Source organism: Myodes glareolus, chromosome 4 (assembly GCF_982192425.1).
Source record: "Myodes glareolus chromosome 4, mMyoGla1.1, whole genome shotgun sequence".
Taxonomy (NCBI): domain Eukaryota; kingdom Metazoa; phylum Chordata; class Mammalia; order Rodentia; family Cricetidae; genus Myodes; species Myodes glareolus.
Window position 1 is genome coordinate 73,837,034 of NC_142029.1, and position 16,269 is coordinate 73,853,302.

At 51.1% G+C, this 16,269-nt stretch overlaps 1 protein-coding gene across 1 annotated transcript; it reads left to right on the top strand.

The window, feature by feature from the left end:
• Window positions 1-242: 242 nt before the first annotated feature.
• Window positions 243-13,095, top strand: Scn2b (sodium voltage-gated channel beta subunit 2). The gene is made up of 4 exons (XM_048417451.3): window positions 243-515; window positions 7,848-8,014; window positions 8,276-8,486; window positions 9,028-13,095. Exons 1-4 carry the CDS (start codon window positions 446-448, stop codon window positions 9,225-9,227), a joined length of 648 nt encoding a protein of 215 aa, XP_048273408.1. The 5' UTR covers window positions 243-445; the 3' UTR covers window positions 9,228-13,095.
• Window positions 13,096-16,269: the final 3,174 nt, after the last annotated feature.

Below are 16,269 nucleotides of genomic sequence, written 5' to 3' on the forward strand. Positions count from 1 at the left end.
CTGCCTCTGCTTCCCTGCTGCTAGGATTACAGGCATGTACCTCTCACAAATTTCAAAATCTAAAAATCATTTCAAGTGCAGTAGAAGGGCAAGATTTGATTTAGTTCTGAGTTTAGAGGGTAAAAATTTCTGGCAACTGAATTTCTTCCAGGAATATCTTTTTATGCCCTCCCACCTGCGTTTTGAAATCCACCAACCACAATATTTACTCCAGTCCCCTTTTTTCTCCCTTTCCCTTACACACCACCCCCCTCTCTTTTTAGCAGCCACACACAAGTCGGCCATATTAGAGAGATGGAAATAAAGCTTCCTTAATGTTGTATATGTCTTTGAAGTACATCCGTGCATTTTCTTTCTTAGCTTCTAACCATTCCTCCCTTGTGGTCCTTGGTCCCTCAATCACCCTCTCCCATAGCCCACCCGCCTAACATCACTGTCTCTGAAAATGCACAGGGATGCCTGGCTACCTCGCCCTGCCTTCAGTCTCACGGGGCTCAGTCTGTTTTTCACTTTGGGTAAGTTAGAACCACATCTGCATGCTCCTAAGGGTCAGAAGTGCAGCTGCAGCTGAAAGAGGAGGGGGCAGGGGGCAGGAGGGAAGGAGGAGTGTGAGCGGTTCCCTCTGTGTCCTTGGGACCGGGCGTGCTGGGGACCTGGGACTTAGCTGGGATTCAGGATGCTGGGCTACTCGGTCACGGAAATGTTGACTAGCGGATGAGTGTTGCTTGGGATGGAAATGGTCAAAATAATCAGGAGGTGTTTTTTCCTTCGGATTTCCCCCTAAGTGGACCTGTGTGGGGGTGGGGCAGAGCTGGGCTGCTCTGCATTCTCTTCGGGAATTTTCCTCTTCGTTTTGTTGTTATTATTCATTATTAGTGTAATTTTCATTTTCAGCTACTTCTGATGAGAGCTCTTAGGAGTTGCTGGTTTATTTAAAACGTCTCTTGTGTGAGTCTTGTTCCCTGGAATCCGGTGGATTTAAAGGGTTAGGAGAGTGTCTTCTGGAGAGTTGGGGGCAGAAAGTTGAGTCTGTCCCACCAGTTTGCTGGGATATGTGTGGGAGGAATTGAGGATGAGGTGTGAGGATGGGTTCCAGGATGGGGGAGACACCAGAAAAGCTGCTGTTGGGCCAGGTACCCCGGGCATGAACCGGATGGAATGGAAGAGAGGTCAGGTATCCAGGATTCAGGAAAAAGAAGAATAATAGAAATGGAATCTATGGATGAACAAGGTGTGGTACTTCAACACCAGTCTCAGAACAGAGATCCCTTGTCTTATGGTCTTAAAGTCAGTTTCATATTTGAACACCCAGAGGCTTCATACTAGGCAGGTAGGTGGGCTAGGCTATTTGGACCCCCCCCCATGAGAAAAGGTCTCACTATGTAGCCCTGGCGGTCCTCCACTCAATCTTTGGGTGATTCTCCTGCTTCTGTCTCCTCCTGGGAGTATAGACAAGTGCACCATGCTGGGCTCTAAACCTGCTTCTTTTTTTTTTTTTTTTTTTTTAGTTTTTCAAGACAGGGTTTCTCTGTGCAGCCCTGGCCGTTCTGAAACTTGCTCTGTAGACCAGGCTGTGGCCTTGTACTCACAAAGATCCACCTGCCTCTGCCTCCCGAGTGCTGGGATTAAAGGCATGCATCACTACCACCTGACTTAAACCTGCCTTATAGACAGTTTTATTCTTATTCTTTTATTCTTATTCTTAAAATTCCCTCAGCAGGAGCTGGAGAGATGGCTCAGAGGTTAAGAGCACTGACTGCTCTTTCAGAGGTCCGGAGTTCAATTCCCAGCAACCATATGGTGGTTACATACAACCATCTGTAATTCGATTAGGTTCCCTCTTCTGGCATTCAGACAGAACTCTGTATACATAATAAATAAATAAATTAAAAAGAAAAAAGAAACAACACCTATAAAATTTCCTCAGCAGTACCTGAGGGTCCAGTCCAAGGATTGTAGGTGGACATCCTCCCCATCACAAATGTCTCCCTCTGGTAGCCTGCAAGATAAGGATCTAGCATCTTCCTTCTTGTGAAACTGGACCTAAGTTTAAAGTTATCTTTGTTCTTTGCCTCACAACCATGGGCAAGATGTTACCCACCCTGAGCATCACTATCCTGTGCAGACTGTTTCATGCTGAACTTGTGACCTGACACATAGCAGGGTCCCACAGCAACGGATCTTTCTAGATGTTTCCTCTGAGCCATGGCATGATGTGTCTTCCTTAGCTCTCAAGCAGTTATCTGAGGTAGACACTGATTCTATTCATATTTCAAGACGGAAACAGAGGCACGGAGAAGTTAAGTAACTCATCCAATCAGGTCATGTGACTGGCATAAGGGAGCTGAGATTTGAACTCCCACATGACTGACTTAGCACATTCTCTTTAACACTGAGTTCTACTGCCCCCAACATTCAGGAAACAATACTGCTCTGTTAGCATTAATTGGTGGGAGAATCTCATGTGCAGGCTAAAAGAGGTGGGGAAGTGAGTGATCTAAACACACACACATACACACACACACACACACAGCCACAGCTGGAGGCCAGAGTCTCCTCTCAGGAGTTAGCCACAGCCTGCTGCTGGATGGAGTCTGTCTACCACAGCCACATCTAAGTCAATGAGTCCAGGGGCCCTGGCAACAGGACCAGCTGACCTGGGCTGGAGGGAAATGCACGGATGGAGCGGTCTGTGCATCAAGGCTGTAAGGGGCAGTGGGAAGAAGTGGGTATTTCAACAGGCTTATGAGAGTGGAGACCTTGATCTTGAAGCTGTGGGGAGGCATGCCTCTGCCAGCTCGTGCTCTGGGCAAGGGACCCTGGGTGGCTGTGGTAGCACGGATTACTACCATCCATTACCGGGATGGAGGGATGTCACAGATGTTAGGAAAGGCGGTGCATCAGAGGAGAAACACGCAGGGATGACTTTAAAGGTGGCAAGCAGTGTTTCTCAAGACCGTCAGTTCACCAGTCACTGGCCTGGCCATCAAGAGTCTGGATTATATTAGAGCAGCTAAAGGTGAGACCTAGGTGTGGAGGCGAATGTCTCTTTCCTATCCGCCACCCCACAATAACACCTAACTGAGCACTATGTGTGCTATATGCCTTTCTGGATGCAGGGATGCCAACATGAGTCAGGGGTTCCTCAGGGCCTCTTGAGAGTCACAGGCACACAAACAACAGCAACTCAGCATTGCATGTGTTGGAAGAGTGTCAGGCCTAATAATAATGCTAGGAGTCACCTCTCGCTAACAGCTGTGTACCGGGCGCTGTGCCGAGCTTTGCACATAGAGCACGTCAGAACTGCCACAATAGCTTCAGTAGTGTTGGTGTCCCCCTGCATTACAGACGAGGACATTGCAGCACTGGAAGGTTGATGGTCTTGCCGAAGCTCCTATCAACATCTCTAGAGTCCCAGTCTTGATCACTCTACCGCTCGGCCTCCAAGTCACTGGGAGAAATAGGAACCTGGCTGGGGAGAGGACCAGACACCAGGGAGGATGTCACCCGAGCTGGGCCTTGTGAATAGGGCTTGGGGTTTATGTGGAAGAGCTCCAGGGAGGGGGATGAACGAACTTCCCAACCTAAAGCAAAAACGTGGACAGGGGCCTCGTGGCGGGGAAGGAAGAGTAAAGTCAGAGTGCTGGGGTCACTGGGTCACATGGAGGGATGGGATCTGGCAGGAGAGGTGCTGCCGTGTGCAGCTGGGGCCATCTGGGAGCTGCACCCCATGCCAGAACTCAGCCCTAAAAGCAGCAAGAGGTAGGGAACATGAGTACAGCTGATGCTGGCTGCCTGGGGAGGAGACCTGGGCAGGAGAGTAAGCACAAAGGCAGGAGAGGACGCGGGGCTCCATGTCACAGTTGTCTGGGAGGCAGGGCTGCCCCACAGGACAATTCATTCCTCCTCCTTTTCCTCTTTCTTCTTGGCTCCCTCCCTTCTCTCCTTCCCTCTCTTTTCCTTTTTTCCCCTCAAGAATAAAACTTATAGACTGCTTTAGAGCTAGAAGGAGGAGTAACGGGAGTTTACTTCCAGATTTTAGAAGTGACAGTGTTTGGCAGAAGAGCCCAGTTTCAGGGTCTCTGCAGGATGTGCCAGGGAGGACAGTTGATGGTCAGGGCCTGAAGGACCCAGTTGGGTCAGTCCTGGGTTGTCACACCCTTCCATGTCCCTTTTCCCATCACCCTCTTCCTGTGAGTTGGAAATCACAAGTCCTAGACCTCAGACCTGGTCCCTAATAGGAATCAGGAAAGTCGTGGATTCCCACTATGGAGTGAGTTCCTTAATCGAACACTGGCTGCTGGGGTCCAGCCTGGAGCTTAGGGCTGGAGCTTCCGTGTACACAGTAGAACGCCTTGGAATGATAATAACGTCCTTACCCAGCTCGACTCACCTCAGCCCTTTCTGGAACCAGGCAGCATGGATTCAGGTTCTAGTTTCATAACCTCCTGGCAGTGAACTAGGGCTAGCCACTTGATCTCTCTGTGCCCCATTTCTTCATCTGAAAGCGACCGGGGATAGATACCGCTTGCCAGTTGTGGCGTACTGGGCCAGGTAGCTATGGAAAGCCTAGCCGATGGCAGCGCTGCGGGCGCTTATGATGAAAGGGTCTTTCAGTGGACCTGGATCCGTCTACTTTCCAGAAGCACCGGGCTCTACTGAGCTCTGACCTTGCCCACAGCTTTCCTGAACATAGTGAGAGCCTTAACTGATGGGAGATGGGAACCCATGAGAGTCTTGTGAGGTCTTGGGCTGAATCTTGGACCAGCAGGTGAGAGACATCCTAGATTCAGCTTGTTCTTGTTCTCAGAGTGTCTCATAGACCCCTCTCCTCACAGTAAAAGATGGCAGTTGATCTACAATTCTGCAGATTCCCCTAGTTCTGACTTTCTTTAGTTTGGGGCCGGCTCCGGGGTTTCTTCTCTGCTGGTGGGACTTGGTAATTGACCTCTCCGGCCACTAGAGGGCACACGAATTCCATCTCGTGCCTCTTGCAGGGCACATACAGGGGGAATCCGCATTGCACCTTTCTCTGTCTCCTGGCACCAGCCTGGAAAACGCCTCTGACTCCCTGTAACTTTGCCGCCTGCCACAGTGGCATGGTGGCTCCTTCTAGAAGAGACGATGAAGGGAGATGTCAGTCAGACATCCAAGTTCAACTGCTGGGGCGGGACAGGTTGGAGAGGGCAGACATGGCCGAGCCAGATCGTTTCAGCGCCTTTGAGGGGGACGGGAAGCCCTTTTCGAGGGAGGGACTGGGAAGGTTGGGATGTCCAGCATGGGTCAACTCAGGACAAACCTCCATCAGTTCTTTCCCTCAGATTTCCCAGCCTCTGCAGAGTCGGGGCGGTGTTAATATTTTCTGCACACCTCCTCCTCGCCTGGCACTGAGCCAGGTACTTTTAGGCTGGATATGAAAGTGCAAGAGCCGCGGGAGCTGGGCTCCGTCCCTCCTGGGAGGGACCCCCATTAGCCTCCCCAACTGATGTTCCCCTTGTGAGCATTTCAATGCTCAGCTAGAGTCATTGGCCCTGCAGGTGAGGTCCATAGGTCTGCCCCTATCCGGGCTTCGGAGGAGCCTTCCCAGCCAGCAGTCCAGAACCTCCTGTCCTTAAGGTCTGAGCTTTGCAGGGTCAGCCTGAGTGAGCAGAAGAATGCTCTCGGCAGGCTTGGCTTCACAGCCTGAGGGCTGTGATACTTGTGTCTGGGAGTAAGGCCTGGTTCCTTTGCTAGATCTGAAGGAAATCCAAGGAGGTCTGTCTCCAAGTTACTCTCAGGTCTAGAGATCTCTCCCCCACCCCCATGCCCTGTCCTCTTTCTGTCCCCCAAGCAGAACTTGAGGAGAATGAGGTTAATAGCAGCCGCCATTTGCTGAGCCACCAGGCGACTGTCCTGTCCTGAGTTAGGTTTTCTGGAGGAGGGGGCTGAGGCATGGGGAGGTGAAGGAGTCTGCCTAAGTTTCTTACAGTTGGTTGAGGTTAGAGCTGGGATAGAATCCAAGTGGAATCAAGGTGTGTGTGGGGGGTGGTGGTGGGGGTATGCTTCTGTCAGAATCTGTAGCTGTAATTTTCACTCAGCTGGCCACACCCCACCCTTAAACTCCCCAGAATCATCCCAACTCCTGTGTTCTGGCCCCTTGGCCCGGTCTTCGCTCAACTCTGATGTCAGATCTTACCATGCCCTGGTTTGGTTTGTCTCAGATGTGTGAAGGTCCATCCCCACCATGAGTATGTGGCGCTTGATAGTCCTAAATGGCTCATCCCTTCTCTTGAGTTAGATGCTTCCTGAATGTCCCGCTCTCAGAACCTTGTTCCCTGACCTCCCTGAATAAAACAACTGCCCTCTGCCATACTTTAGTCCACGTCATGTAATGCTCCAGACAACCACATTCCTATTTTTGTTGTTGTTGCTATATGCTCCCTCACCAGAATACAAGTCCCACAGTGTAGTGCCTCTGCCTCCTACTAGCAACTCTCAGGGCCTGAGACTATACTCCTGGAACACAGTAGATTTGCCAGCACGAATGAGGGCTGGGAATGTGGCTCAGTCAGTAAAGTGCCTGCTGACCACACATGAAGTCTTGTATTTGATCTCCAGCAGGAAATAAACTGGGTGGGTCTTACAGGTCTGGCCCACCCCTGTAAGGCAAGCACTCAGGAACTGGAGGTAGGCAAGTCAGAAGTTCAAGGCCATCCTTAGCTACACAGTCAGTTCTAGGCCAGCCTGGACTACAGGAGCCAGACCCTGCAAACCCCACACACACAAAAAATCAATCAATCAATCAGTCAATAAAGCAACACAACAATAACAGCAAATCCAGAACAAACAAAGAGTAAAACAAAAACAAAAAAAATAACATTACAAATGACAATGATGGTGGTTGCCACTGCTGGGTCTGACCTGGGCAACTGCTCTACCTCTGAGCAACCCCCAGCCCTGTTAATACTAAATCAATTTTTCAGAGTGAAGTTTTAGCAGTCTTGGATGAGGATCTTGGAATTAAGGTCAGGGCTAATCTGAGGCAGTCTGAGTCCGCCTGAGGAGGTATTTTCAGCCCGTGAAAGTACAAGTCTCAGTGACTCCGGGGCCCTAGGCAGCTCACCTGTCTTCCTAAGCTCTGCTTTGCTCAGAGAACCCTACCTAGCGGCACTTTTCTGACTAGCAGCACCCACACAGGACCTCAAAGAAACTTCTGTTTCTACCCTGCCACCTGCCAACTTGAGCGGGCTTTTTGCTGTGGTGTTTCCAGGCCGACATTTTCCAAAGGCGAGCTCATCCCCTAGGCCAATCAATGGGCCCTTAGAGGAGTGACACCTCTTCTCCTGGGACTCCTCTTCCCTCCTGTATACCCTCTTTCTTGTCTGGGGATGATCAGATGCCTGCTGAGCTAGGTGAGAGGGAGGCTTTCATGGCCTTCACTAAGCTTTAGCTGACTGCCCCACGGGGACAATGATGCTTCCCCTGGCAGGGGTCTCTGACACAGTCAAGATGACCAGAAGTATCTGGAGAACAAGGGGAAACCAAGGCAGGGAAATGGCATGAGGATAGGTAGAGGCAAGTACGGAGTCTGCTCACAGTGCCTTAGAAAAGGTTGAGACCATTTGGCTGTCCATGGCCTGGCAGACAATTCGATGGCTCTCCTCTGCACCTGTTCTGCCCCCTCTCCTCCTGGTGACCACATCTGGTGTCCCTCATGGGCTTTGCCTTCCCAACAGCAGCTGTCTGCCCTGCCCGTGCCCCCTAACTCCACTGCTCTGCCCCCTCCATCTACCCCCCACTGATTACAGAGGGGTTGCGACCCTCCAGCCCCGTCTCCCAGCATCCTCATGAGATTATTTTGTCTGCAGTACCCCCAGGACGGAGCATGGAAGTCACAGTCCCCACCACTCTCAGTGTCCTCAATGGGTCTGACACCCGCCTGCCCTGTACCTTCAACTCCTGCTACACCGTGAACCACAAGCAGTTCTCTCTAAACTGGACTTACCAGGAATGTAGCAATTGCTCAGAGGAGATGGTAAGTCCCAGTGGAGGAGGAAGTAGGGGGAAGCAAGAGCCCTAAAGCATGAAGCCCAACACTCCCATCCCTACGTCTGCCCTAGACCAGGGCCCCGGAAGACTCTGGGTAGGACGTCTGACACAGAGGGTATGATGTCACCACAACTTTGAGGCTAAACCCCCTTTCTGCATGGGAGTCCCATGTGTCCCTATGATCCTCACAGCCTCTTGCTCAATCAGATGCCCATGCTATTCTCCCCCGCCCCCCGCAATACCCCAGTTCCTCCAGTTCCGAATGAAGATCATTAACCTGAAGCTGGAGCGGTTTGGAGACCGTGTGGAGTTCTCCGGAAACCCAAGTAAGTATGACGTGTCGGTGACACTGAAGAATGTGCAGCTGGAAGATGAAGGCATCTACAACTGCTACATCACCAACCCACCGGACCGCCACCGTGGCCATGGCAAGATCTACCTGCAGGTCCTTCTGGAAGGTAAGGGGGACCGGGCTACTGAAAGACACTGACCCTTCTCCTCAGCCTAGGCACTTCAGGGAGAGACTGGCAGCCCGTCTCATCTCCAGGTGCTTGTGCTGGTGAAAGATATCCATGCCTAGGCATCCACGCCTTCTCTCTGGCCCTGAGGGAACAAGCCAACCACAATCATAACCCTTAGTAACAACAGCAGCTTTCATAGGCTTTACCTCTTTTCCTCCACAGAACCCATGGAGAGAGGAGCTATTATGCCCATTGTATGAGTGAGAAAACTGGGGTTCAAGCATATCATATAACCCCTAACTCCTACAATCAAATTTGGGTCTGATCTGAAAGTCCATGATCCTAAATACTCCATTCTGGGGATGGAGGTGCTTATTGGGGAAGCTTGGTGGGGATGCTTAGCGGTCAGTGGTCTAGGTTGCTTTGATTTTGACTAATGCCCTGTCCATGAAGATGAGTCAAATCAGAGTCCCTCATATTTTGGAGAGCAGGGGAGACATCTTCTCCCCAGCTCTATGGCTCTGCTTCTTTTCCCCAGTGCCCCCAGAGCGAGACTCCACAGTGGCAGTCATCGTGGGTGCCTCAGTGGGGGGCTTCTTGGCTGTGGTCATTTTGGTGCTGATGGTAGTCAAGTGCGTGAGGAGGAAAAAAGAACAGAAGCTGAGCACGGATGACCTGAAGACCGAGGAGGAGGGCAAGACTGACGGCGAGGGCAACGCAGAAGACGGTGCCAAGTAACCGCAGCCCGCCCCGACGCCCCTCCCTGTGTCCTGTCTCCTCTCACTCTCTGCCCTGTACAGTGTAACCCTGCCTGCTCTCTCTTGGTGTGCTTCTCTCAAATAGGACCCCAGATTGACCTGGGGCCTCACTTCCCATCCCCCTACCCACCCATACCAAGGGTGACCTCCCTCCCTTCATCCAAAAACTGCCTTGGTATCTGAGATATGCGAACCCTGGGGGGAGCAGAGAAGGGCTCTAGCCTGTTCTGTTAGTCTTTGAGGAAGAAAGAGCATGTGTGTGGTCCCAAAGATGGGATGGGGCAGGAAGGCAGTGGGAGAAGAGGCTGGTTGCCCATCTTGTCTAGGGTTTGGTCTGGTGGTGGTTTAAACTGTGGGGGTAGCAGTGTGTGTGTATACGGGGAGGGTGTCCTGTGCTGACCAGAGGCACCATGGGAATGACTGTGCCCCCATGGCTACTCCCAGCACAGAACAACCATCAGGCTGGGGATGAAGGTGGGGTCCTGCCATTTGTGGGGGCACTTTTAAAAATGCATTTAAAGTCAAGTGCATTTCGAGGGCGCTCAAGGAAAGCTGGGGCTGAGGCATTCCTGGACACGAGCCTTGGCCCAGAGAACTCTGTTCTGGCCTCATTTCCATCACTAGCTGCTCCCAGGGAGCCTCTGGTTCGCTGTTGACTACTGTTCTCTTGGGGATGCCGGCAGAAGCGGTGCTGAAAAAGCAGCATCAGGCAAGATCATGGCCCACCCTAGGGACCCCCAGCAGGATCATTCCCCACCTTAGGGACACCCCCAGTAGGATCATGGCCCACCCTAAGGACCTCCCCAGTAGGATCATGCCCCACCCTAGGGACTCAGAGCAGGATCATTCACCACCTTAGGAACCCCCAAGCAGGATCATGCCCTACCCTAGGGACCCCCAGCAGGATAATACCCACCCTATTGATCCCCCAGCAGAGTCACGCCCCACCCTAGGGACCCTCAGCAGGAGACCTGTGTTGGAATCTGCTAGGGGACCAAGGGGTGCTGACTTCATTACAAACACGTTTAGCTGCCTTCTCTAACAAGATGATCACCTAGATCTCAGCCACTAGCAGCCAAGGCTCAGAACTCGTGTGTGTGTGTGTGTGTGCGTGTGTGCATGTGTGCGTGTGTGTATGTGTGTGTGTGTGCAGTGTGTGTGTGTGCGTGTGTGTGCGCGCGTGTGTATGTGTAGTGTGCGCGTGTGTGCGTGTGTGCGTGTGTGTGTGCGTGTGTGCGTGTGTGTGTGTGTGTAGTGTGTGTGTGCGCGCGTGTGTGTGTGTGTGTGTGTGTGTGTGTAGTGTGTGTATAGAGGACAACTTCCTGCAGGACTTCAGTTGGGGGTTTCTAGTTGCCTTTGGCAGGGTTTCCATCTGGCTTTTGGCAAAAGAAAGAGAAGGCTGGAGGGCAATGTGAGAGGACTCCATAGAGCCTCTGAGCACTCACTGCCCCAGAACTCCCTTTGCAGGGGAGAGAGCTGCTCTCTTGTGGGAAGCCAACTTTCACTGCCGTTTTAATATCATTATAAGGAACTTGTCTAAGTCTAGAGCCGGGGAGAAAGGCGGGGTAGAAACCGCTCACTGGAGAGCATGGTGTTGGGAGATGCCCAGAGCCTCCTACAGATCAGGAGACTGAAGTGACCAACAGAAGCTGAAGGAAGGTCTTGCCCAATTCTGGCTCCCTGGTCCCCACTTAGAACAAATAGAGCTTCCTGGTGGGAGGACCTGAAGTCTAGAAGGTGTTTGTGTGTGGTGGTGGTGGGGTTCACCTAGCCCTGCTCCCCTCCCAGAAACTCAGCCCTTATACGCTCAGGGAGTTAGCTGTCCAGGGTAAGGAGTGAGTGTGGTGGAGACAGGACCACGACAGTCTCAGGGACCAATCCTTGCCTCTGCTTATCAGATAGCCATCTAGAAGAGACAATGAGAGCAGATGGGCGGTTCCGTTTAATTCACTTCCATTCAACAACCATTTCTTGAGCGTCTGCTCTATGCCAGGCACTGTGCTGGGTGCCAGGAGAATTACAAAGCCATAACAGGGTTAGGGACTGCCAGATCTGCACTGTAGGACCAAGATTAATATTTTGGTGCATCTACTTCCACCTCTGTAGCCGCTGCTTCCACAAGAGAGTCAGGGGAGAAGGAAGAAGGCTTTGGAATGTGGAGCTTGGGAAAGCAAGAGGGCAAGGGAAGAGGGAAGGTACCACTGGGAGGGGTCAGGGAGGTTGGGCATGGAGTAGGGGATGGATAACCAGCCAGAGAACTCTCCCGGTAAGATGAGTCTAGCCCTTCTGAAAGTTCTACACTCTTTGGCTCAGTACCTAACTGCCAGGCAACACACCGCCAAAGGGAGTAGGCTAAGCCACCAGAATGTCTGGAACAGGTAGGCACTGCGTATCCTTCAAGCCAGCCAGCTAAGGGTGGAGAGATGAGTGGTGGGCACCTCAAAGCAGCCAGAACCAGATGTGGTGGTATATACTTTGGCGGCTTGGAATAGTGGGTTCTCATCGCCTTGCAAAGGCCCTCTTCTCTCAGGATGCACTGACTTTGTTCACATTATGTGGGCTACTTGTGAGCCCCCCTGAGGGTTGTTTTTAAGAAGGTCTGTCTCTTTAAGAAGTTGGAATCTCTTGGGGTCTTTTTCTTTTCTGCCCTGATGGAGTGGGGTCCAGGAAGAGCAAGGGAAAACAATGCTGTCTCTGGACCCCACCGGCTGGGCCAGGAGCTGTTTCTGCCCCAGGTGCTTGCCCTCATATTTGCTTTCTTCTGGAGCGGCTTTAGACCCTCCTCCAGGGCTTCTGGGCTGTGAGGTTGGGAACAAAGCCAGGCTTCTGTGAGGTGAGGTGGGAAACCGTGAGATGTTTCCACCGGAGACTTGCTCAACCTTGCTTCCCAGCTTATGCCTGCAGACTGCTCTCTCGCTGCCGCGTGGGCTCCGGCCTCCACTTCTGGCTGCATGCTCCCACCACTGTGCTCTCAATCACTCCCGCCTTTCCTGCCCTCCCAGAACCCCCACCACACATCCCATCTGCCTCTTCCTCCTAATTAAGGGCCACTGCAAAGAAAGATGGACTGGCTAACCCATGGGATTTAGCTTATGAGAACAAAGCACAATTTTTCAGGACTGAAAATGCCTTGAGGTGCCTTGGAACTGGCTTTGGAAATAGCTTTCTGCCCCTCCAGCGATGAATTCATCAGTTATTCCCAGTTTATAAAAAGGAAAAGCTGATTGGGTCCACGTTTGCCTGCGAGTCTCCTTGGGAAAGTTGGGCTGCTAAATATTTACAAGATCAGGTTAAGGAGGCAGACGGGTGGATATACTGGCCAGGTCCAAAGAAGTTAGTCCCAGGTCATAGGAATGGCTTGGTGCAGTTGGAACGGGTGATAAACCAAGAAAACTTTCTTCCTACATATGTCTTAAGGATAGACGGCCTTGTTGTGCCTCTTGCTGATGTCTTCCTCTATTGACGCTTGCTGATGCGATTGTACATAGCCTTTCTATATAGGTATAGATATATTATATATGCATAGATAAAACATCTCACTATGCCCACCCCAACAGTTATGCTATTGGGGCAAGGGCATAACCATGTCTCAGTGTTTCCTAGTAGATTCACCAAAGGTTCCTTATGGAATGTTCTTTATGCTTTTTGGGGAGAGCTGCATAGCAAGCGCTTATGCACATCTAGGTTCTACGTGCTGTTTGGTGGTTGAAAGGAGTGGTTGGGAGGGGAGAGAAGCTTAAACAAATGGTCTTCTGAGACCCGACTGCTGGGAGCAGGCTGAGTTTCTTTAGCAGTTTGTCTGGTTGCTTGGATCTGTTGGCTGCAATAAACACACTGTCTCCCCTGAATATCTCTCCAGTGTGGCGTTTTTTGTTTTGTTTTGTTTGTTTATTTGTTTGTTTGTTTTCCAGGGTAGGGGAAGGAGAAGACTGGGGGAGGAGGAGGTTTTTCTGGGAGTCTGATGAGAAACCCTGATGCTCTTTCACAGCCCGGACACCATGCATCCTGCTGAATCTGAGGGCCTCAAATCACTCACCTTGCAAGAAAAAAAATGAAGTCTACCTGCCCCACTCTTGTTTTTTCAACCTGCTTGCTTTCCTGGACCCCAGAGGACTCTGTGGAGGGCCGCAACCACATTCTCCATTACAAAATGGCGCTGGCATCGAGCGCAGTGAGAGGTTGGGTGCGCGCAAGAAAAGGACAGTCCCTGATAAGAAAAAAGGACCCCCCGGTGGTTCTAAGAAAATAAAAACGGGGGAGAAGACTGACCTACAAGGTCAAAAGCTTTCTGACACCTCCTGCTTAAAACCCAAAAGGTCAGAAGGATCGTGAGGCCCCGCTTTCACGGTAATTTGCAGAGCTTCGAGCTCCTGCAGAGGATATAAACTGCTGTTCTTTCCTTTTTTCTTGTTGTTGGTATCAGAAAGCTTTTGGCCCTCCACAGGACTCCATCCTCCACAGTGCTTACTTTGAGACAGGAGACTGAGTATCCACTTCTGGGTTACTTCTGGGATGGAGATGACCCTTATGCACCCAAAGCTGGCTGCTCTGCCGATGCCGCCTGCTCTTCCCATAGACAGATGGACCATCCTTCCCGCTCCCGGTTTCTTAGCAGTGTCTGACGAGGTAGTCAGCTCTCGGGCTTGCTCTGGAATCCAGGAAGAGAGGATGGAAGCTGGTCAGAGAGCCCCAGTGCAGCTTCAGTGGAGAGGGTGGCTGCTGGGAAGTCTCTGTCTGGCAGCCTATGGCTCATCTGCATTTGTAACATTGTATCCTATTTACATAGTGCTGACTCAGCCTTCAGATATTCAAGGACCAGAGAGATGGCTCAATGACTAAAGGTACAAGTATCTTCCATGCCTGGGACTCACATAACAGAAGGAGAGAACCAACTCCTGCATATAAACACACACACACACACACACACACACACACACACACATGCTAAAAGTGTAAACAATAACAATGTTCAAGACAAAGATCATCCTTCTGTCTAGGGACTTAAACTTTCTGAATGTCAAGAAAAGTCTGTAAGTAATAGGTCATTTTTCTCTAACATTTCTGCCTGTTCTCTGGCTACCTGGAGACCCTCCTTAGTGGTTAGTGGTCAGGAATACTCTAGGAAGATCTCAGGACTAGTAGCCCTAATACTTGTAATGGCCACAGATGTGACCTGAGTGAGACATCAGGAAGGAAGCAGTGTTAAGCAAAGGTGGCTGGTGTGGCTGGCATTAGGAGAATCAGAGGATCTTGGTTTAGGAAGGTGCTTATTCCCTGGAACCCTTGAGTCCTCCTGAAAGCAGTATGTCAGACAGGGTGTCTTTGTACTCAACAGAAAGAGAAACTGAGGCAAGAGACTAAGTAGAAGGGACACTAGGGAGTGTGTCTGGTTCCTTCAGGGTGAACATAGGCACCTGATGCTTGGCCAAGTCACCATCAGTCATTCTCTCTCTCTCTCTCTCTCTCTCTCTCTCTCTCTCTCTCTCATAACATTTGGAAGGTTTGAACTGGGCCTGACTTCCAGGAGGTGGGGATTCAGGCATTAGCCTTAGTTTGATATCTTTGACCTGCTTGAGCTCAGATGGGTTAGTTTTGATTGCAGTTCCTTGCCTTGGGGGAGCAGACTTCCCCTCATCCCACCTCCTTCTCTAATTGGTCAGGTCACTGGCTTCCTGAGTTCCTCAGCCTGCTGAGAGAACCAAGCCAAGCTATTCCTTCACTATCCTGATGGGAAGCCACTTGTGGGATAGGAATCTGGACCATAGGAATGGAGCAAGCAAAAAGATATTTCCAATCCTCAGGGGCTGGAGGGCCCCCACAGAATTCACAGCCAAGTCTTCTCAGTGTCCTAAAGGGGAAACTGAGACCTGGAATTTGCTTAAGGCTACATGTTGAATCAAGAACAGAGAGTGTCTTGTAGTGGGTTCAAAAATTACCACTCTCCCTTCCTACAAGCCCTATCTAGTGTGGGGCCTAGCTCAGCACAGCAACCCATGACCGCCCAGCTCCTGCTCTGTCCCTTTCTAGCGACTTGGATGGGTATAGGAGAGGCTCATGCTTCCTGAAAGGCTCAGTTTTCAAAGCTGAAGTTCAGAGATGAGAAGTCACAGGGTTGGCTGACAGCAGAAGCGGGACTAGAGCCCAGGTCTTTCTTCCCCAAGCTGACCTGATACGCACGGACAAGAAGACCACTTTCCCTTAGTTCTAAGTCTGAGTCCCCTTTCACACTCATTGCCTGGCTTGCTTTACATTGGTTTGCACGCCTGCTCTTTTTAGGTTACGGGTCTCCCACCCATCTTGCAGGGGAAGGGTGGCACCCATACACACAGTTAGCTGAGAGGAGAGTAGGACAGGGCTTGGAGGGGTGCACACTGGACATCTAGATGTATGGCAGCTGGACCAGCTCCAATGAGGTCTCCTGACCTTCACACCTTCATTACTGTCACCTCTGGGACCCAGAACGTCCCCGCTGCTGGAACCTCTACAGGAGGGACCCTTTCCTCCTTCTCACCGAGTCTCATTCGGAATCACCCCAGGTTCTAGCTATTTCTCATACCCAAGGTGCCAGCTACTTGTCAAGAGAGGCTCCAGCCAGCGGGTGAGAGTTCCAGGGACCCAGCAGCAGAGCGCCCAGCCTGGGACCTACATCTTGAATTCTAACATAACATATAGAGGAATCAGTCAAGGACCCTACTCTCTGACAGGACAGAAAAGACCCCAGACTAAGATGGAGGAGAAAGGTTTGGGGTGGAGGAGGGAGAACTGAGGGCCCGAGAGTCAATAAATAGAAAGAAGGGAGTAGATGGTGTGTTGACGCAGTTTCTCTTTCTCTGGCAATGATGCCCTTAAAAGTCCAGGAGGTGTTATGGAAAGAGACTGAATAGACCCCGGACACTGAGTTTGGCTGCTTGGGATTCTATGGAAGAGAATCCTAACCTGTATCCTAACCCCAGCTTCCTCTGTTTCTTAATTGTGTCTATAAGCCATTTATCCCAACAGGCTGAGCGGTCTTCCCACCTCTG

What these genes read in the sequence shown, in the direction of transcription:
- Scn2b (XM_048417451.3), top strand. Translation starts at nt 446, where the DNA reads ATGCACAGGGATGCCTGGCTACCTCGCCCTGCCTTCAGTCTCACGGGG. An exon ending in CAGTCTGTTTTTCACTTTGG is followed by an intron (nt 516 to 7,847) that starts GTAAGTTAGAAC and finishes TTTTGTCTGCAG; the next exon opens with TACCCCCAGGACGGAGCATG. An exon ending in GCAATTGCTCAGAGGAGATG is followed by an intron (nt 8,015 to 8,275) that starts GTAAGTCCCAGT and finishes GCAATACCCCAG; the next exon opens with TTCCTCCAGTTCCGAATGAA.